The sequence below is a fragment of the Corylus avellana genome, chromosome ca4 (genome assembly GCF_901000735.1).
Source record: "Corylus avellana chromosome ca4, CavTom2PMs-1.0".
Classification (NCBI taxonomy): domain Eukaryota; kingdom Viridiplantae; phylum Streptophyta; class Magnoliopsida; order Fagales; family Betulaceae; genus Corylus; species Corylus avellana.
In genome coordinates this window covers 25916076-25938904 of record NC_081544.1, presented here as the reverse complement: position 1 = coordinate 25938904, position 22829 = coordinate 25916076, and the positions used below count along the sequence as shown (strand labels likewise).

The 22829-nt window shown below is 38.6% G+C and overlaps 3 protein-coding genes and 2 pseudogenes across 3 annotated transcripts in view; 1 reads left to right on the top strand and 4 right to left on the bottom strand.

The window, feature by feature from the left end:
- The window catches only part of LOC132178297 (metalloendoproteinase 2-MMP-like), a 1260-nt gene extending 670 nt beyond the window's left edge, over positions 1-590 (bottom strand). The window contains exon 1 of the mRNA XM_059590739.1: positions 560-590. Coding sequence (XP_059446722.1) covers positions 560-590 — 31 coding nt within the window. The remainder of the gene's footprint in view (positions 1-559) is intronic.
- A 172-nt stretch (positions 591-762) lies between these two features.
- LOC132179745 (metalloendoproteinase 2-MMP-like) lies at positions 763-1821 on the bottom strand. The gene has a single exon (XM_059592509.1). The coding sequence runs from the start codon at positions 1819-1821 to the stop codon at positions 862-864; it is 960 nt and encodes a 319-aa protein (XP_059448492.1). The 3' UTR covers positions 763-861.
- Positions 1822-4364: 2543 nt separating this feature from the next.
- LOC132176932 (uncharacterized) lies at positions 4365-5109 on the bottom strand (annotated as a pseudogene).
- An 8635-nt stretch (positions 5110-13744) lies between these two features.
- On the top strand, positions 13745-15096 carry LOC132178296 (uncharacterized mitochondrial protein AtMg00810-like). The gene is made up of 3 exons (XM_059590738.1): positions 13745-14010; positions 14337-14830; positions 14924-15096. The coding sequence occupies exons 1-3, from the start codon at positions 13745-13747 to the stop codon at positions 15094-15096; spliced, it is 933 nt and encodes a 310-aa protein (XP_059446721.1).
- A 3680-nt stretch (positions 15097-18776) lies between these two features.
- On the bottom strand, positions 18777-19865 carry LOC132179326 (metalloendoproteinase 3-MMP-like; annotated as a pseudogene).
- Positions 19866-22829: the final 2964 nt, after the last annotated feature.

Here is a 22829-nt window from a genome sequence, read left to right as displayed (position 1 = left end):
AAAATATGCTAATCTATGCTTGAATTGAAACACAGGAACTACGCTTGTTGATTATGTCGGCTATGCTTCCTTCTCTAAGCACTTCTTCTGACTACTTGGACAGCAAAAACTGAATTTTCCCACAAATGGACTTGAAAATATGCTAATCTATGCTTGAATTGAAACACAGGGACTACGCTTGTTGACTCTGTCGGCTATGGTTCCTTCTCTAAGCACTTCTTCTGACTACTTGGACAGCAAAAACTGAATTTTCCCACAAATGGACTGGAAAATATGAAATAATGAAACCCACGTCAAAACGAAGAACTTTGTCTCCCTGCTCTTATGTGGTTTGATCTAGTTATGGGAGATCCCATTCGAATTTTGACAATGCCTTCCCCCCAATCGTCCCCCGGCAGATGTTGTTATCTAGCCGGGGTTCGGGTAGGGTTGAAGAGTATTCTCCTATCTATGCTCCTTGCATTGGGGAGCCCACCCCTCTTTGGATTTTTGTTTCGTTGCAACCCTTTGCCTTTAATACGATGTATTTATTTATTTTAAAAAAAAAATAATTCATTACAAGATTCACAATAGACACAGGTGCGCGCCATTGTTACAGCATGAAGAAAAAATACATTGAAGCAAAAGCAAAAAAATTTTATTAAGGCAAATTGCTCTATCATCTCTCTCTCTCTCTCTCTTGGCGAAAATGCCAAATACTTTATTTTATAATTAAGATGGCGGGAACACTTTATTCTAAAATATTATTATCGAGTATTAATTGCTAGGAGCATGCAGCAAAGAATCCGTAATCCATCCGCAAATGGGTGACATGGGTGGCTAAAAAGTAATCGAGATGGAGAATTCCGAATTCCAAGTCCTTCAAACGTTGTATAAGGCTTTAATTCCTTGAATATCGTCGGCATGCAGACCTTTGGTGACTCCTGAAGTGATGCTAGAGTACACGATAGCTCCCTCAACTTCGCTATGCCCGAGTCCAAGAAGGTGCCCGATTTCATGCAAGGCAACTGTCTCCAAGTCAAATGCACCTGACACTGCACCCACACTCCATCTCTCGTCTCCATCATAATGGAATCTCCCATCAGTCGGTGCAAAAGCATGAGCCAAGGTGCCACCAGCTCCATCAAAAGGGTGCCCGTCTCCATGATCCCCACGACTAAAACCAATTTTGATATCCGCGTTTGAGACGCCTTGAGCCTGTGAGAAGGTGAAGTGCGTGTTTGAGGCCCATGTCAGGAAGGCTTGTGCGACGGGGTTCATGGCTTCACTTGGTGTGCCATCCACAAATCCGTAGGTGAGGTGATACCTGGAGTTGGAGGGCGGCCACTTTGGTTGTCCACGGAAGAAACTATAGTGAGAGACGGTATGCAATGAGCCATGGCTCTTGTGATGCCTCTTCTTCCCCGGACGCATCCAATTTGTACCGTTGATTATGTCTGCCACGCCGCAGCGAGGCCTCATCATGGTTGATACTGTTTTGTCATCCAAAGTGCCACTGGCATTGAGATGGTAATTGAGTTGGTATGTTTTGACGGCCGATTCCAAGAGCTCGTCGAAATCGTCGTCGTTGGCATGGGTGTGGTTTATGGAATGGCTATAGCTTAGATAACCAAATTGCTCCAGGTATTTTTTGAGGTGGTGGATGCCTTTGGTCTTATTACCCTTGTGACACCCCTGGAGGGGTTTGAGAAACTCGAAGGGTGAAGATTTTTTGTCATGCGAATTTGGTGAATTAGTTGCGTGAGCTGAAAGGAGAGGGAGGAGGAGGAGGAGGAGGAGGAGAGCCAATGAGAAGAGAGAAAAAGCTTTGAAAGAAGCCATGGTTGGATGGATGTTGCAAAATCCTCTTAGTCTCGTGGCTTTTTATAGTGGTGAGTCGCTGTCGATAGTTTCCTGGAAGTAGCGCAATATTTAGACCAAGTATATATTAGCGTTGACGCGAGTAAATTAAGAAGAAATATTAGCACGCTAAAGTGAAGAAGAAAGATCGAGTAGAGGAAGAAGTCCTGGACGGCAATTGGGTCTTGGATTGGACTCCATTCCACGCATTTTATAATATTATTGACGTAATTAATTATGGTATTTTTCACACTTTGGTCAAATAATTACTTAGAGGGTATTTTAGTTCATGTTCGAAATACTTGTGTTCATACTTTTTGATAGCCTCAACGCACCGAAAACCTATTGAGTCTCCTTTCTTTGTCTTTCTTTGTATGTGGGCCCCACGTTTTTGAGTTGAAAAGTCTCCTTTCTTCCAAGCTGTGCATGGGTCCCATTTTTATTTTTTTTTACATGTCCACACAAGAGAAGGATGATGGAGATTCGAACTAGTGACCTCCACTTTATGAGGCATGATTCACAAGTCGATTGAGCTATCCCTTGTATACTCTCTTTTTATTTTTGTTTTTGTTTTGTCTTTTATGCATATCGCTTGACTTGTCTTATTCTATTTCAATTCATACAAATATGGGGGTGGTTTCGACCACCCCCATTTGGCCTAGGTGGCCAAACCATACTCCAAGGTGGTTCAACAACTTCAAAAGGTAAATTAAAAAAAAAAAAATTAGGGTTAACTCTTGGGGGTGGTTCGGTCACCCTTAGACCGACTGATCTGGGGTGGCCGAAATCACCCCAAGCCAAACGATGGTGGCTGAACCACCCCCAATAGCCTTGGGGGTGGTTTCGGCCACCCCCAAAGGCCCTTAGGGGTGGTTCGACCACCCTCAAATCGGCTAGGGGTGGCCGGCCACCCCTTAAGGCAAAATGGGGGTGGCTGGCCACCTGTTAAGGTGAAATGGGGGTGGCTAGCCACCACCTTTTTACCCAAAAGAGGTGGTTGGAGCCACCCCTTTTCTAATTTTTTTAATTCAATTTTTTAATGTTTTCAATCATTTTATTTTATTTTTTAAAATTATTCATAATTGGGTATATGGGCACATGTCAATTTTTTAGGATGCTGACGTGGATTTTCGTCAATTTTTGGATGAAATTTAGACGGAGGTACCATCTATATTTTTATCCATTATCGAGGTACCATCAAAAAATAAAATGAAATAACAAGGTGTCAAAAAATAAAATTGTTAAACCCAAGAGGCAAAAAAGTATTTAGTCATAATTTTTAAGATAATAGATTTTTTTTTTTCGAGGTATGTTACACAATCATCTTTCAACCATTTTCAATCATATTTTTTTGCAAATTTAGTGGTAGATATTCATCTGTTATTTATATGAAAATGGTTGAAAGAATGAATTTTATTATTTACTTTGAGTGAGGTTTTGCTGCCTTTAATTCCTGCTTGATTCACGCTTATAATTTTCTTCAGTCAAGCTTCAACTCGATCTTCAAAGAAAGACGTGGGTGTGTTTGGGAAAGTTCCGTCAGATTTGTCTCCCTTGAATTCTGCGTCATTGCCGTGTTTTTATTCTGAACTGTTCTGCCCCGGCCCGTCTTCACCATCTACAAAACACACCATTCTAGATCTCCCCGCACTACACTGCTCAAGAACATCTTCTCTTGACTTAGAATTCCATTGTTTCAAAGATGGAAATTTCTATTCATAACAAAACCTTCTCATTCTTCTTGCTTTTCTTCTTCTTTGCCATTTGCTTTGTCTTCTTGTGAATAGTTTCTTATTTTATTTTATTTTTTATTCTTCTAGTTTCTTGTTTCTTAAAAAAAAAAAAAAAACTTCTAATTTTCTACCAATTTTTACTATTGATGTTTTCGTCCTTTTATGTAACATTTTAAGCTCAAAATTAATAGTTGAACAATCATATTCTAAATTTACTATAAATGCAAGAGTTAGTGCACAACAGTACGTTATGATAATGATTAATTTAAAAAAAAAAAAGAAAATGTTCACATTTAAGTTATGCTCAGCTAGCTAGATTGAATAAAAGGGTTTTTATAAAGCTCAAAGAGATTAACCATGAAAAAGGTTGTTTGGTGGCTGATTTGAGAAACTCATATGATATTTGCAATGTTGTTAAATCTAAGATTAATGCCTTGCTTATTGATAATATATAGGATAAATTCTCTTGAGAATGACTTAAATGAAACCAATAAACTCCTTAATAATTTCTCAAGTGATACATTGGTATTCAATTATAAACATGTTGCTTCTGCGCGCTTCACACATGCTTTTGATTCTATGAATAAGACCATGTTTGTCAACTTTGTAAAAATTGGGGAATCTAATTAAGGTTGAGCAAGCGTGCGTGTTTGTATACGGCAACATCGATCTAGTTGCATGAATGATTGTATGAATCCCAAATCCATTACTCCGTCTAACAAACAAATTTCTTGATTATGCAAGGGTTAAGCATGCTTGCTACTAATCTAATGCTTTAAAGCATTTTCTTCTTTTTGAAAGATGAACATCTCTCATTCAATAACTCAGTAACATATCTGGTAAAGATCACAAAGAAGGGACAGATTCTTCCCTTCGTACAATACCACAAAGGTCCGGTGGAACATTCTCCAACCAGGTTGCATCTGTGACATGGGCGGTAGCCATTTTGGTTAACCGATGAGCAGCTGTATTGGCTTCTCTCGATACATAGATAAATTGAACATTCTCAAAAGTCCTCATTTCGGATTGAATCCCCTCCACAAAATGTCCTTAAATGCTTAGGTCCCTCTCCATTGATTTCCTTTATGATTGTACGGGCGTCCCCTTCAAAAATAACATGCTGGAATCCCATCTCCCTGCCGAAAACAGTAGCATAAAGTGCTGCTACAGCTTCCGCCACTGCAGGTTCCGCCCTTGTCACCTTCGTCATGCTGCACGCTGCCAGAAAACCACCTATTGACGTCCGGGAAATGTAGCCCAATCCTATTCTTCCATGCTTTGCATCCACTGCAACGTCCCAATTCAGCTTAATATAATCCATTGGAGGCGATGTCCATTTCCCCATATTCAGAGTAACTTCTTTCCGTGGTGCCACTTCCTCCCTCATGTTGGCCTTTTGATAATCCGCCAGGGCTTCACGTGCTTCCCGTAGAAGCTGGTTTGGGTCCATGAATGTTTCTCCGTGAATCATTGCATTTCTACGTAGCCAGTATGGAAGTTTATTGATTATTGAAAATGTAAGGAAGGAGAGAGGAAGAAACACTTGGGGACTACATTTTTCCCTTGATATATTTCATTCGCTTATGGTTTATTTCTACAAGTGATTTACTCGCCGTTATAATAAAGCCGTTGCTATGTTTCCTTTTGTTGTCTTGTTTCCTTTTGTTGCTTTGTTTCATTTTGTTGCTTTGTCTCCTTGTCTTTCCTTTTGTTGCTTTGTATCCTTTCCTTGCTTTGTCTTCTTGCCTTGTATGCCTTAATACTCCCCTTCAAGATGAACGGTCCGATAAGAGTGTTGATCTTGGACCTCTTGATTGATATGCTTGAATCTTGGGGCTTGACAATTGTAGCCTCCGAATTTACTTTGACTTTGGCAATTTTAGTTGATAGCCCGTATTTGAACTTTGGCCTTCAAAAATTCTTTTTTTTTTTTTTTTTTTTGAGGTAATAGTGGAATTCTCATTTGTAAATCAGTCAAACAGAGCAAAATGCTCTAGCTGAATCAAATCTCGAATACAATCAGGAGCATTATCTATCCAAGTCTTCTCTAGAACATCCTTGACAGCCAACTTAGCAAGTGCATGGGCAGCTCTATTGCTGTCCCGCTTCACAAAGCCTATCTGCCATTGAGAGAAGACCTGCACAGCAGCTTTAACATCATCCACCAAAGGTCCCATGCGACTATAATTTGTGCTAGTATCCCGTACAGCCTCAACCACGCCCTTAGCATCTCCTTCCAACTGAACCTGGAAGAAGCCCATCTCACTGCAGAGTTGAATGGCCACTAACACTGCTCGTGCTTCTGCTGCAGCCGGGGAGAGAAAACCCAGTTGAGTCATACATCGTGCAGCACGTACATACCCCATATGATCTCTCACCACCACCCCAAATCCCATCCGACCCAACGAAGAATCCAGCGCCGCATCCCAATTCGCCTTAACCCACCCCACATCAGGAGCAACCCACTGCGAGGGACCCTGGACATATGCAGGTGGGTGGTCTGCATCCCCGTCTTCAAAAGCCTGTCTAAAATCTGCCATGGACTTCTGAGTCAGCTTGATAATGGTGTTTGGCGTCAAGAAGATACCGCCATGCAGCACCTCATTCCTCCGCATCCAGATTCTACGAGCAACTCCTACAAACGTTTTAATATCCTCCAACCCACACTTAGAGAAAACTCCCTCCACAACCTGTAAAAACTCAGGGCCCGAAAAGTGACTCTTTTGAATTGCCGCACAGCACATGCCCCACACATCCCTGGCAGATGGACACTGCCAGAGTACATGAAAAGCAGTTTCGACCTCCGCCCCACAAAAATGACAGGAAGGATCTGTGAGGATCTTTTTCTTCCAAAGATTTGCACGGGTAGGGAGTATATCATGACATGCTTGCCAAAGAAAATTCTTTTCAATAGGGGGGATAGAGAGAGCCCAGATGTTTTTCCAGACATCCACCTTCCCAGCACTAGTGGAACATTCTGCCATGGAGGCAGCAACTAATTCTTGTTGAATATAGTAGGCACTCCTCACAGAAAATAAGCCGTTTGCCGTCCCTCTCCAAATAAGAGTATCTTGCTGATTTGTAACACTAGGAAGAAGTCCAGATGATTCAAACAATTCCGGCCTTCAAAAATTCTATTGCTTGACAATTGTGACCTACGTCCACATATAAAGCCCTAAGACTACATTTCGCTCTTATTGAACTGATTTGTTTATAATACAGAATGCTCTATTTATAAAGCTTACACATAAATCTAATCTTAATCAAATCTCCTAATTTATGGTGATCAAATCATAATCAAATCCCTAAAGTTAGGCTAATCTAATATTCATCAAATTCCTAACTTTAGGGTCATTCACATATGCTCTAACATCCTCCCTCAAACTCAATATGTAAGATCTTGAAACCTTGACTTTGATTATTTTTTTTTATTTTTTATTTTTGGAGGAGGTCGGCGACACTTTAAATAACAATACAAAAGAGGGTCATCTATGAGCCAAAAGAGAGTCCAACTGTGGGCTGAAATGGGCCAAAGGCCAAAGAAAAATGGACCAACTATGGGCCAGAAATGAAAGCCAACTGTGGGCTGAAATAGGTCGGGGTTTTAAACAATACCACAAATGCTGAAGATATTGGGCCAACAAAGGGCCAAAAATCGGTCTAGGTCAACAAAGGACCAACAATAGACCAAATAATGATTATGCCGAAAAAATGGGCAACTTGGCCTCTTTTGATTTTTGATTTTTTTTTTTTTTTCAACTGAGATTCTTTACCCTTTTTTTTTTTATTCGTTTCAATTGTTTTTTTTTTCTTTTATTTTCTTTCTTTCCTTTCCACTTTTTTTTTTTCTCAATTTTTTCTCTGCAGAACGACATCACATCACGAAAACAAAATATAAAGACAACCTAAAAAATCAAAGCACTGTTGTCATAGTCTCTCTTGATGATCTTCCTTGCTTTCGCTTTGAAAAACTTTTTCGGCAATCTCTCCTCTTGGCTTTTTTGGGTGTTCTTCAAACGGATGGAGTTGCTGAAACAAGGAGCATATGGGTGGCTCACAGACACAGACAGCCCACACAACAAAAAATCTTTTTTTACCTGACGAGAGTTTTCTGACGTGTCATGGTGTCTAACACATCAGAAAAGTTTTCTGACGTGTGTTGAAAGTCAAAAGCATAGGAGTCAGTAATTTTTTTTTACTGATGTGTTACTGTTTGACACGTCAAAATTTACTAACACACGTCAGTAAATTTATTGACGTGTTATATTTTAACACGTGAAATTTTGACAAGTCAGTAATTTATTGACGTGTCAAAATTGACAGGTTAGTAAATTTTAAAAAATTATTAAAAAAAATAATTTTTCTTTTTTTAAATTTTTTCTGGAATTTTCTTTTTTTCAATTAAAAAATTTATTAATTTAAATTATTTTTCAATTAAAATTATTATTATTTTTTTAATTTTTTTCACCAATTTTGTTTCTCCAGCTCTCCCTCTCTCCTTTTCTCCATTTTCTCACTCTCTCTCTCTTCTTTTCTCCATTTTCAAAAACCCAAACCCAAAAAATCTTCAAAAAATCAAAAACCCAAATCAAAAAATCAACCTGAAAAATAAAAACCCCAAACGTCAAACCCAACAAATCTTCAAAAACCCAAAAAAATCTTCTTATCTTTTCTTCTTCTTCTTCTTCTCTTCTCCCTTTCTTTTTCTTCTTCTTCTTCTTCTTCTTCTGCTTTTCTTCTACTGCATCTCTTCTTTTTCTCTTCTCCTTATCTTTTTCTTCTTCCCTCTAGAGGGAGCTGGCCATGCAGAGAGAAGAGGGAGATTGAGAGAGGAGAGAGAGAGTGTGGGGAAATAATAAATAATAAGAAAAGGAAAAGAAGAGGGAAAAAGCTGAATATCCCGCTTATTTTTTTAGTGACGTGCCAATATTTAATACGTCAAAAATTTCTGACGTGTGAAAATTGGGGTAAAACAAATTTCTGACGTGTTAAAGTCCCTTCATAGTTGCCAGATCAGTCAAATCAAAAGGAAAGCTAATTTTGCTGCACATGGGCTAGCAAAAGTTGGGGTAAAACAAATCATGAATAGGGTACGTATGAATAGAAGAAATTCTTTGTTGTGCACCTATATTAAGCGGCTAGTCCTTAGTTTGCAAAAATCTTCCCTCCAAATGTCACACAACACTTGGAAATTGGACTTATAATAACTGACATTCAATAATCAAATAAGCACCAATTGCGGTTAACCGTTAACTAGCCTAGTGGTTGCGATTAGGAAGGAATAATTGAACGCAACTGGTTGTACACCCCTAAATTTAATTAGGCTGCTAGCCCTTAGTTTTGCAAAAGTCTCCCCTCCAAATGTAACACGGCACTTGGAAATTTCACCAAAAATGAAATTATGAAAAATTACTCTAAATTTCTTTCAAAATCGCATTAATTTAAGACTTGAACCTTCTTTCAAATAAAATTTCAACTTCTTTTTTTTTTTAGATTTAATTTTTAAATTCAATTAATAAAAAATACTGACATGGCAAAACAGTGCGTTTAGTTTGGGACTGACAGGCGTTAAACATTTGGGGGAAAATCTAACGGTATGGATTTTTTTGCATTTTGATTGACCAACGGAGTAAAATTCGAAAAAAAAAAAAAAAAAAAAACTTAGGGATTTTACAGTTTTTGTGCGTTAATTCAGGGATTTATAATACATTTACCCTGTATATTAATGGAAAATGCTAGGTGTTTTTCTAGTGTTCTCTTGGTGTCCTTCAAACTGTGATGTGGCTTTTAAAATCATCAATAAATTAAGCCAATAATGATAATCTCAAATTCAACTATAATTTTAAAAGCCACATCACCACATCACAGTTGAGAGGACATCAGGAGAACACTAGAAGAACACCTAGCATTTCCGTATATTAATAGATATCAATTTTTTTTGCTCAACTTTTTCATATTTGACTGAGTTGACACTTTCCCTCCCTAAAACTTAGTTACTTTGTGAGGTAAAGTGTCAACTCAAAATACTTCTGGGGTAAAATGTACTTCATGGGGTCAAGTATCAATGTCAGATACATTGAGGGATAAAATGTCACATTTTAAACATTAGGGTTAAAAGTGTTAATAGGTAGATAGTTTATGGGGGTAAAGTGTATTTTCTCCTTATTTATCGATCTCACTCTTAAAAGCCATTCTTTCTCTGTGTATTATTTTTTGGGTTCATCCACTCTTCCACTCAGGGAAAATGAGTAGGCAAATGAGCTAGCTTAAGGGATTGTTCGGGATAAAAAAGACATAGAATTCCAATTCCAGTGACCGGAAAGACAACAATGTAGTTTATTTGTGGTCAGGATTTGGTCCAGTATCGTTGCTTTTTCTGTGTTTATTTAGAGAGAGAGGGACATCAAAGTAGGGGAAGATAAAATCAAGAGGGAAGGCATGGGTGGGGCCAATCTAAAATTTGAGGGGAAAATGATAACCGGTAAAAGCAAGTCAAATCTGGAAAGTAACTTGAATATTTTAGATTTAACTCTACATTCAATCCTGGCCCTTTATTTAACTACCGCAGATCCTGCTGTTATATAAATATAGCATGGAAGCCGAATCCCACAATAATATATTTTACCATAAATTGTTTTTATTAACTACCGTTCCCAGACAAGCTCGTGACAATGTTCTTTTTCTTAGGCCACCCCTAGCCCATCACAAGCAACGGTCTCCTCCACACAGTGTCGCGACAACTGCACTGCCACCGCTTGGCCATCATCAACGGTAGTCCACCGTTCAGTATGTGGCCCACCGCTCCTTCATCAGCTCCTTCTTCTCCAACTTCAAATCTGCCGGTGAGAGATCTTCTGGCTTGTAGAAGCCTTTCTCTTATTTTTCTTGCTTCAAGGCAAATGATAAGCCCACGTGACTGTTAAAGCATGTCACACTCAAGTGCGATCGATTGCAAGATCGGTTGCAGTACCAGAGAAGTTTGACACTCAAGTGCAATCGATCGCAGGATTGATCGCAGGATCGGTCGCAGTACAAGAAGAGAAAGTTAAGAATCAGGTTAATTTGCGCTCGAGCGTAAGCCTGATGCGATCGAGCGCAGATAGGCGTACAAGGCAATCTCACAGCTGCAGGAAAGCTGAAACTCAATATGGAAAGATTCTCTACATCCCTCAACCTCCTATAACAGCATGTAAAGTAGGTTTGAGAGTATTAGCTGGCTGTGATCAAATCATTTGTAAAAGGAAAGAAGTTCAAGTATTGAAAGACTTGGAGACCAAGCTAGCCAATGAGAAGATCTCCTTTTCCTTGTAGTAAATTGATTTGCTGTAGATTCTGATTTTAGGGTTAGCCGTGTCTTATGTCCAGTTGTATATCTATTCAACTTATGTAATTGTAAAAATTATCAACTTTGAATATACCTTTTACAAAGTTTTTCATGATATCAGAGCCACACTAGGCTAACGCCAATTCCAAAAGTTTTTTGTTTTCAATGGCCTCAAACACTCAATCATTCACACCACCAAATACCACTCTAAACTCCCTTGTCAAGCTTGATGTTGGGAATTATACCAGCTGGGTAACGCAGATACACTCTATTCTGCGCACCTATGACCTTATGGGCATCATTGATGGCTCAGAAAAATGTCCTCCAAAGATGACTACCGATGATCAAGGAAAGGAGATACTCAATCCAGAATACCTTACCTAAAACAGGAAGGATCAATACCTGCTTTGTGTCATAACAACCTCTCTTTCAGAAAAGGTACTAGCCACGGTCTATGGTCTCAACACATCAAACCAGGCGTGGACAGCCCTTACCCCTAAGTTTGCCTCAAAATCCAAATCCTAAATTTTTAATCTAAAAAAGCAACCCCAAAGTCTGTCACAAGGACCCAAGTCATGTTTAGATTATATGCAATCTGCAAAACTCATTGCAGATCAATTTGGAGCTGCAGGTAACCCTATCTCTGATGAAGAGTTAATCTCTTCTATCCTTAATGGACTGAATTCCAACTTTACTCACTTTATCACAACCTATACGTTCCACACTAGAGCTAATGAGTTTAGCTATGAAGATTTTCAACATGAACTAATTAGTCATGAGATGTTGCTGAACCAACACCAAAACCACACTCCAGATCAGTCCAGCTTTGCACTCACAGCAAACAGACCCTTCCAACAGTTCAGAGGAAGACCTCCTATGCATTCCAGATTTCCACAGAAAAACTTTTCACCAAGACCATGGGTTCTCCACACCAAGACCATCCTTTTAACAATACAACCGTGGGCCTTCACAGTATCATAAAGGACCTCCTCAAGGTCATTCCACCTTAACCAACCGTGGCTCCACTGCACACAATAAAGGGAACTCCTTCAACAGACAACAACCTCAAAATCCTTTGCAGCAAGGTAGCAACTTTTCTCATGGCTCAAGACCCCGTGCCAGATTTGAGGTAGGTCAAGCCATCTAGCCATTGACTGTTACCATAGGATGGACTATTCCTTTCAAGGTAGAAATCCACCTACACAACTTGCAGCAATGGTTGCCCACACCAATTCTGCCTATGAAGAGCAACAATGGCTGGTGGATAGTGGAGCCAATGCCCACATTACTAATCAGCTAGAGAACCTGCAGATTCATCAGCCCTTTCAACAAACAGAGGAGGTGGTAGTAGGCAATGGGACTGGTCTACAAATAGAGAACACTGGTTTAACTCTCTTACACTCTCCTACTTCTTCATTCCAACTCAAAAATATATTTCATTGTCCCCAAGCTTCTACTAATCTGATTTATATACAAAAGTTTTGCCATGACAATTCTTGCTATTTTATCCTAACCTCTTCTCATTATTATATCAAGGACCTGCTGACCCATGCAACACTCTTGGAGGGGAGGAGTGAAAATGGCCTATATCCACTTCGGCGAGGAAGGAATCTTCTCAAAGGCACCAAGACTTTTACAGCTTTGATAGGAATAAGAACCACCACTCTAGTGTGGCATTTTAGGTTAGGTCATCCATCACTTGATGTTGTTCACCGTGTTGTTAAGGGTAAATCCCTTCCTATTTCTAAGTTTGATTTTAATAAAACTTCTGCTTGTGCATCTTGTCAATTAGGCAAGAGCAAAAAGCAGCCATTTTTCTACTTCTACTCATGTATCTATTCAACCTTTAGAGGTAATTCACACTGACATTTGGACCTCTTCAGTGCAGTCCATTAATGGCTATAAATATCATGTTATCTTTGTTGATGATTACTCACGTTTCACCTGGATTTACCCCCTACATAACAAATCTGAAGTGTTTGAGAATTTTGTTAAGTTTAAGCTTCTTGCAGAAAATTAATTCTCCTCTAAAATCAAACAAATTCAATTAGATGGAGGAGGAGAATACACCTCAACTCAGTTTCAAACCTTTCTCACCAATCATGGCATACTTCATAGAAAATCTTGTCGTTATACATCTCAACAAAATGGACTTGCAGAACGCAAACTGCGACACATACTTGAAACCGGACTCACACTTCTAGCTCACTCTCACCTGTCCAATAAATACTGGGTTGATGCTTTTCCAACTGCTGTCTACATTATTAATAGGTTACCCACTCCTACTTTAGATCACAAGTCACCATATTTCAAGCTCTATCATAGAGAACCTGATTATGAAAAACTTAGGGTTTTTGGTTGTCTTTGCTATCCTCTTCTTCGACCCTAGGGTTTGCACAAGTTAGAGTATAGGTCCAAACCCTGCATTTTCCTAAGATACAATTATGCTGGCTACAAGTGTTTGGATCCTGTTACTAACAAAGCTTATTTGTCTAGACATGTCATATTTGATGAAGATTCTTTCCCTGCCAAGGATCAAGCTACTACGCACCTTCCATCCAAGATAAATGCTCAAGGTGAAGCTCCTTTCTCTCTCTCTGTTCCTTTTTCATTACTTAGTGCATTGCCTGTTAGTACTAATCCTAATGCCTGCATTACTGAGCCTGTTTCACCCCCTAGTTCACCACCTAGTTCATCACCTAGTTCACCCCCCACCATTAGTTCATCACCTAGTTCAGCCCCCACTCCTAGTTCCACACCAAATTTAGCTGTAAATCCCACTGCCTCACCTATAGGATCACCACATGCCATCCCTACAGCATCACCTCCTTTACTACCCACCCACTCCATGATCACTAGGTCCAGAACAGGCTCCTTACGACCCAAAGCCTTCCCAGACTTTCAGCTCTACCATACTAGTGTCTCTGATTGTGAACCAAGAACCTATAAGCAAGCTGCCACTGATTCTAGATGGATGGAAGCAATGCAGCAAGAATATGATGCCTTGATCTCGAATGGAACATGGACTCTCTGTCCAAGACCTCTCCACCACAATGTAATTCGAAACAAATGGGTGTTCAAAATTAAGAGAAAGGGTGATGGCACAGTGGAAAGGTTCAAAGCTAGGCTAGTAGCTAAGGGCTTTGATCAGTAGAGTGGAATAGACTATACAGAGACTTTTAGTCCAGTAATCAAACCCTCAACCATAAGAGTTGTCCTCACACTTGCAGTACATTTTGATTGGATCATTCGGCAACTGGATGTCTCCAATGCCTTCTTGCAGGGTCATCTAAGTGAAGATGTTTTTATGGAACAACCCCCAGGGTTTATAGACAAGTCACATCCTGATTAGGTATGCAAACTACACATGGCTATCTATGGCCTCAAGCAAGCCCCAAGAGCTTGGTATACTAGGCTATCTACCTTTTTGCTTGAGTTAGGCTGTTAGGCTTTCAAGGCTCTCTGGTTGATACATCTTTATTTATCTATCTTCAAGGTCAGATTCAGATCTACATGTTCGTTTATGTGGATGATATTATCATCACAGGCACTCATCCTCATATCATCTCTGATATTATTGTTAAACTGCAATCTGAATTTCCACTAAAAGACCTTGGTCCTTTGAGCTACTTTCTTGGTATACAGGTTACCAGAGATGCATCTGGTCTACACATCTGTCAAACCAAGTACATCACAGAGTTACTACACAAGACACAAATGGATGGAGCCAAACCCTCAAAATCTCCCTGCACCTCTGGATCCAAACTCTCCAGATTAGATGGTGAGACATTGTCTGATCCTCCACCTTATAGACAAGTGGTTGGGGGCACTACAGTACTGCACACTTACCAGACTAGAAATAGCCTATTCAGTCAACCAATTGTGTCAACATATGCATGCACCATCGACCACTCACTGGATTGCTGCCAAAAGAGTACTGAGATATCTCCAAGGCACAACTGATCATGGACTTTACTACACCAAGGGCAATCTCCAACTCAATGCTTTTTGTGGTCTAATTGGGCAGGATGTCCAGATCATCGCAGGTCTACCACGGGGTTTGCTGTATTCTTGGGAGAATGTCTAATAGCCTGGAGTGCCAAGAAGCAGGTTGTAGTCTCCAGGTCAAGCACTGAAGCTGAATACCGCTCTCTTTCCATCACCATTGCAGAATTGTTTTGGATACGCATATTGTTCTAAGAACTCAGAATTTCTCTTACAGTACCTCCAGTCTTGTGGTGTGATAATATTGGAGCATTAGCCTTTGGATCCAATCCTGTGTTCCATGCTAGAACTAAACACATTGAGGTAGACTATCACTTTGTTAGAGAGGAGGTACTCAATGGTGATATCTTGATTAAGTTCATCTCCACAAATGATCAAATTGCTGATATTTTTATTGTTGGTGGTTTCTCCCCCCATCAACTTCCGGGGGGGGATGTTAAAGCATGTCACACTCAAGTGCGATCGATCGCAGGATTGGTCGCAGTACCAGAGAAGTTTGACACTCAAGTGCGATCGATCGTAGGATTGATCGCATGATCGGTCGCAGTACCAGAAGAGAAAGTTAATAATCAGGTTAATCTGCGCTCAAGTGCAAGCCTGATGCGATCGAGCGCAGATAGGCGTACAAGGCAATCTCACAGCTGCAGGACAGCTGAAACTCAATATGGAAAGATTCTCTACATCCCTCAACCTCCTATGACAACATGTAAATTAGGTTTGGGAGTATTAGATGGCTGTGATCAAATCATTTGTAAAATGAAAGAAGTTCAAGTATTGAAAGACTTGGAGACCAAGCTAGCCAATGAGAAGATCTCCTTTTCCTTGTAGTAAATTGATTTGTTGTAGATTCTGATTTTAGGGTTAGCCGTGTCTTATGTCCAGTTGTATATATATTCAACTTATGTAATTGTAAAAATTATCAACTTTGAATATACCTTTTACAAAGTTTTTCACATGATGTGCATCCTGTCGTCTACTGTGGAGAATTTTCTTGCTGGGGTACAAGTGTGCAACTATGAACTATCTGGTGAGTTGTATCCCATGTGAAGGACAAAGTTTCAGTCTTTATTTTTAGGGTTAAATACTTTTTGTCCGCTAGAGATTTTACACTTTTTTTTTTTTTCTTTTTCTTTAGGTTTCATTTTTATCATAAGAGGTACCTGTAGTTTTCATAAAGACCAAGATGGTACATCCCTTAAAATTCTGTCCAAAACTTAACGGAACGTCATGTCAGTACCAATCAAATGTTGCCACGTGTCATGTAATTAATTAAGGCCACCCCATCTGGCCGATTTGGGGGTGGCGAGCCACCCACAGCCGGATAGGGGTGGCCAGGCCAACCCCAAGGAGCCAAGGGGTGGCCTGGCCAATTTTGAAACTGTTGCAGACAATTGGTTCTGCAGAAGTGGCAACTTTTCTAGCCTATTGTATGATCACAATGTAACTATCTTCGGCACTCGGCACAAATTATGCACTGTAGCTCACTTCCCATCCCACTACTCTTACCCTCCCAAGTCATATGGCACGACTCAGTAACTGGAAATTCCACCGTGGGCTCCTTGGGGAGGCCGAGCCACACTCCAAAATTTTTTTTGTTTGAAAAAATATAATTTTTTAATCTTTTTAATTTTTTTTTAAATATTTTATTTTAAAAATTAATTATATGACACGTGGCAACATTTGATTGGTGCTGACGTGACGTTTCGTTAAGTTTTGGGTGGAATTTTAACGGAGGTACAATTTTGGTCTTTATGAAAATCACAGGTACCTCCTGTGATAAAAATAAAATCCTAAGCGGGAAAAATAAAGTGTTGAAACCCGGGGCAAAAGGATGGGGAGTTGAGTTTTGTCCCCTTCTTCGGGCTCCTTGTCACACATGCATGCAGGGAAGAAAAAGGAGGTTCTGTTGCACATGCCTGAGAAAAAAAAAAAAAAAAAAAAAAATTCAGGTTCATTTTCCTTTTGGGTCAAAATGTCCGAGCTGGCCCAATCCCCTGCAACCATGCTCCAGCCCAATTCATGGCCCCGTTCTCTAGCCCAGCAAGTTTCAGCACCAGCGACTGCAGCCTTCAGCCGCCACCTCCGGCTGCCTTTCCAGCCTGTAATTTCCGGCGAGTTTTGTGGACACTTTTAAAAAAAAAAAAAAAAAAAAAAATCAAAAGAGGTCCAAGATGCCCACAAAAGAGGCCCAAGTTGTCTACAAAAGAGGCACAAGTTACCTATATTATTTTGGCCTAGTTTATTTTTCTTGGCATTTTGTTGACCCATTATTTGTATTTTGGCTTTTGTGGTATTGTTTCAAGCCCAAGCTCATTTTAGTCTATTGTTGGCTTTTATATTTGGCTCCATGTCTTTGGCTTTTGTGGTATTGTTTAAAACCCAAGCCCGGTATTTGTGGTAATACTTGAAATTCAGGCCCATTTCAGCCCATAATTGGCTTCTATGTAAGGCTTATTGTTGGCCCATTCCGACCAAAAGTTGCCAAAGTTCCAATCCCGGCCATAGTAGCCGATGTTCATGTTTAAGAGCTGCCGATGTTTCAAATTCCGGCGCCATCACCTACAGTCTCCTCCGTCACTGATTAAGGAACAAACTCAAGATTTCACAAAATTCCACCTTGAGTTTGAGGGGAAATGTTAGAGAGTATATGTACGTTGTCCCACATATGCTCATGTCCTAATTGTCCCACATGGACCAGATATGGTAAACTATATATAGTGCATAAGCTTTTTTTTCTACTCTCTCTCAGTTGAAATTTTGTCGCATGTACATGGAAGCATATCAAAAGTATTCTATGTTTTCTGGCAAAAAAAAAAAAAAGAGAGAGAAATAAAAAAGTATTGTATTTTTGTGCGTTGTTTGTGGGTGCTTGTTATTTAATGAAGATGTATAAATATGTGTTTGAACGAGATTATGGTCCTAATGCCATTCAGACCAGAATAGACTCCATTTTTTTAAAAAAAAAAAAACCCAAAATTTAAATAATTAATAGAAATAATTTAGACCAATTCCCGTCCAAGATATCCGTCAACTTTTGGATGCTATATATATGTAACATTTCCATCGATATGAGGCATGTGACACAATGGGTAATGCTAATGTTCTCCTAGTCTTACGTGGATATTATTTTCTAAAAACCAAAAAAAAAGTTGCTCTTATTTTTTTTCTCTCACTTAGTATTTATAAAATAATATTCATGTAAGACTAGGAGGACACTAAGAGAACATCAGAAGAGCACCTAACATTTTTCATACATAAATTAAATGATAAATTCATCAATTCAATATATGAAGATAAACTTTAGCATTTCTTTTTCCATAATCGGATTAATTAGGCATTAATTTTGCGAGCAAATTGCGTAAGGAATGCATCATTGTGACAAAAGCCGTTGGGTTTTGTGTTCTTTAATTTGCACGTCTTAGAGCATCTCCAGCAAGAGTTTTCAGTTTAACTACTCAAAATACAACTTTTTCTATTTTAGCTACTAGTTTTTCATTATACACTCCAACAAGAACATCTATTTTAACTATCTACTCTAATTAAATATTATTTTATTAATTTTTTTATCATTTCCTTGTCTTCCCCATAAAAAGAGAGAAAGGGCGAGAGAAAAGATTAAAAAAATAAAAAGAAAGAGAAAATAATATAATAAAATATTACTTACAAGTTGCTACACTAACTTGTAAATATGAAAGTTTACAATAGCACCAGTAGAGAAAAATGCTATTTTACAGGCACTGCTGGAGGAGGGAAAATTGAGGCTAAATTAACTAAAAAGTTAATGAAAAAATCCATTTAACTAATCAATTAATTATTATAGTCCCGTTTATAGTGATGGATTTGTTTCTATATATAATTACTTACGAAAAAGCATGTGAAAAGTTAATACAAACACACCCTTTAATTATTCTTTATTGATAATAATCATGCATGCTGTATTTTATAAAATGGCGGCGGCGGGAACATTTTATTCTATAATATTATGATATTACTCCCGCCCGTTTTCAATTATCTTTTACATGTTGTATAACACTCTAATTCCTTCAATATCGTCGGGATGCAGACCTTTGGTGGCTCCTGAAGGGAGGAAAGGGAATATGATAGCATCCGGGACTTCGCTATGCCCGAGTCCAAGATTGTGCCCGATTTCATGCACGGCAATTGTCTCCAAGTCAAATGCATCTTGGACTGCACCCACACTCCAACTCTCATCTCCATCATAATGGAATCTCCCATCAGTCGGTTCAAAAGCATGAGCCAGGACGCCACCGGGTCCGTCAAATGGATCCCCGTCTCCATGATCCCTAATATAAAAACCAATTGTGATATCCGATTGTGAGCCGCTTGGAGCCTGTGAGAAGGTGAAGTGCGTGCTTGAGGCCCATGCCTGGAAGGCTAGCTCGACGGCGTTTATGGCTTCAGTTGGGGTACCTGGCACAAATCCGTAGGTGAGGTGATACTTGGATGGCGGCCACTTTGGTTCTCCCGGGATGAAACTATAGTGAGAGACGGTATGGAATAAGCCATGGCTCTTGTGATCATGCCATTTCTTCCCCAGATGCATCGAATTTGTACCGTTGACGATGTCTGGCACGCCGCAGCGAGGTATCATCATCGTTGATACTGTTTTCTCATCCAAAGTGCCACTCGCATTCAGATGGTAATTGAGTTGGTATGTTTTGACGGCCGATTCCAAGAGATCATCGAAATCGTCGCCGTTGGCATGGGTGTAATTATTATAGCTTAGATAACCAAATTGCTCGAGGTATTTTTTGAGGCCCTGGATGCCTTTGGTCTTATTACCCTTGTGACATCCCTGAAGGCCCTTGAGAAACTCGAAGGGTGAAGTCTTTTTGTCAACCGAATTTGGTGGATTAGTTGCATGAGCTGAAAGGAGAGGCCGGAAGGAGGAGGATGACCAGGAGAGCCAATGAGAAGAGAGAAAAAGCTTTCAAAGCAGCCATGGTTGGATGGATGTTGCAAAAATCTCTTAGTCTCGGGGCTTTTTATAGTGGTTATTTTCCTTAATTTGTGAAGCTGTAGGTGCATAGCTCTTGCAGTTTTGAGAAGTCAATGATATTACTCACATGCACTAGGGCACATTGGGCCACATCTAACTGCTTCTCCCCCACCTCCCTCGGTCCCTAATGTAATGTTAGTGGGAACTAGGAAGGGCCCTCTCTCTTTTAGGCCGGTTTAGTATTGCTTTCTTATTGCTTTGTTCTATATATGTACTTCAAAAAAAAAAAAAAAAAAAAATGACAGTAAAGTTAATTTCCAGTACACCTTGGGCAATTATTCTTTAGCGGGTAGTTTTGGTTATGTTCGGGATAATTGTATTCATACTTTTGATGTTTTAGTATTTATGAAATATTCTAGAAAATGGAAGTGTTTCATAAAATTGTAAAAGTGTGTGAACATCAATATTTTAAGAATCCATATGAAGAATAATTTTTATAAGGTCTTGACACAAATTAAGCATTTTGTGCCATCCATTTAGAGATTGATATGAGTCAGCTTGAAACAAGAAAATAAAATATTACCAAAACACGGGATTATACAAATTTTAAAATCTACTACAAAAAAAACCCTTCATTAACCTTTTATTATATCTCACATCTTTTCAGACAATTTCATAAAAAATACAAAAATAAAACAAAAATACAAAAATAAATAAATAAATAAAACCACTACCTTCAATTCTGAGAAAAAATCACCGCCACCGGCCAGGCCAAACCCACTGGCATCCCACCTTGAGAGAAATGAAATGGAATTGTTATTTGTATTCATTAATTAGTTTGGTGGCAACGCATATGTTTTTATTGGAATTTCATATTTGACAAATAATTACATAGTGGTGGGTTCATGTAGAGATCCGGGGCCATGATCTCCCAATTTTTTTTTTAATATTTTTATACTTTTAATAATTTATTGATATTCAAAAGTCATTCCTAAAAAAAAAAAAAAAATCTATTAAATTTTTAGGGGAAAGTCCACATAGCCCCTCAAACTATCACCCAATTGACAATGTCTCCTCCAAACTTTCAATTGTGACAATGTCCTCCCAAACTATCAAAACATTGTCAAAATTTCACCCAATGACAAAAATGGCCTAGCGGAGGGCATCCCCTAAGGACGGGGGATTTCGTAACATTTTTAATTGGCTGTATTGGGAGGACAATACATAATTACATAACCTCCAATTGCGATTAACCACTTACTGGCCTAGCGGTTGTGGTTAGGAAGAAACAACTGAAAGCAACCATGCGGGAATTTACTCATCCAAACTGTGCAGTGCAAGAGGCATCCATCACAAGGTTGGTATAAAGTTAATTGGGATGTGGTTATTGATTCCACCAATAGACATATGGGAGTTGGGATCATAGTGAGAGACTACAAGGGTCAGGTTAGTGCTGCTCAGAGCGAGGTTTTTCAAAAGCCTATGATGACGAAAGTGACGATTGCTTTATGTTCTGCTGAGTTTAGTTGTAATTTGGGCTTGCAAAGCATTATTTTGGAGGGTGGCTCATTCCAGGTCATCAATGCTTTTAATGAAGAGGGTCTAAGTTGGAGTAAATACGAGATAAATTGTGGAGGACATTAGAGAGGTTTTAAAGTCCCGTCATAGTTGCCAGATCAATCATATTAAAAGGAAAACTAATTTTGCTATACATTGGCTAGCAAAGGTTGGGTAAATCAAATCATGAATAGTGTATGAATAGAAGAAATTCCTTGTTGTACACCCCTGAATTATGCGGCTGGTCCTTGGTTTGCAAAAGTCTTCCCTTCAAATGTCACACGACACTTGAAAATTTGACTTAATAACTAACCTTCAATAATCAAATTACCGCTAATTGTAGTTAACCGGTAACCTACCTAGTAGTTGTGATTAGGAAGGAATAACTGAACACAACCGGTTGTACACCCTTAAATTTAATTAGGGGGCTAGCCCTTAGTTTTGCAACAGTCTTCCCTCCAAATGTCACATGGCACTTGGAAATTCGACCAAAAATAAAATTTCGAAAAAATTACTCTAAATTTGTTTCAAAATCGCAATAATTTAAGACTTAAACCTTCTTTCAAATTAAATTTCAATTTTATTTTTATTTTTTTGAAATTCTATTTCTCCTAGATGCATGAACTCTATCTGACTGTTGAATTTTTAAAATTTCAAGACAAAACCAAAAGGGAAAAGGAAATTTCCTTTAATAGAATAAGTTAAGTCAAATTTTCAAAATTAAAACTTTGCATTAAATTTCACTTAAATCTATCTCAAAATTTCCCTATAAGCGGCTAGCCCTTAGTTTTGCAAAAATCTTCCCTTCAAATGTCACACGGCACTTGGAAATTTGACCAAAAAGAGAATTTAGTAAAACTATACTTAATTTCTTTCAAAATTGCATTAATTTAAATACCAAATCCTAAATTCCTATTATTTAATCGCATTAAACGCATTCCCTTAAAATCGCATTTCATCTTAAAACTTTCCAAACAAGAGTGAAAGGACAGTCCAACCCCACAACAACAAGCATAAAACAGTAAATTATTGTATAAATAACCCACAATAAATAATCATCATAAATATTTTGGTTACGAAATAAAAACCCTTTGAAGTTTTCAAAGGTAAAACTACATACATGAATGGATTGTTAGAAGGGTAAAGTTCATATACTCCGTTCAAACTATCACTCAATTGATAATGTTCTCTCCAAACTTTTAATTGTGACAATGTTTCCCCCAAACTATTAAAACATTGTCAATATCCCCCTAAGGCTAGCAAAAAGATAAAAATGCCCCTATATATTTCTCAATAAGACAAAAATACCCCTATAAATTCAAAAATAAAATAAAATGAAATAAAATAATTTTTATTTTTTAAACGAAAATTTTTATTTTTTTTTTAAAAGAAACTAATATTTCTTTTAAAT

What these genes read in the sequence shown, in the direction of transcription:
- LOC132179745 (XM_059592509.1), bottom strand. Translation starts at nt 1,821, where the DNA reads ATGGCTTCTTTCAAAGCTTTTTCTCTCTTCTCATTGGCTCTCCTCCTC.
- LOC132178296 (XM_059590738.1), top strand. Translation starts at nt 13,745, where the DNA reads ATGATCACTAGGTCCAGAACAGGCTCCTTACGACCCAAAGCCTTCCCA. An exon ending in GGTGATGGCACAGTGGAAAG is followed by an intron (nt 14,011 to 14,336) that starts GTTCAAAGCTAG and finishes TGCTTGAGTTAG; the next exon opens with GCTGTTAGGCTTTCAAGGCT. An exon ending in ACTGGATTGCTGCCAAAAGA is followed by an intron (nt 14,831 to 14,923) that starts GTACTGAGATAT and finishes CTAATTGGGCAG; the next exon opens with GATGTCCAGATCATCGCAGG.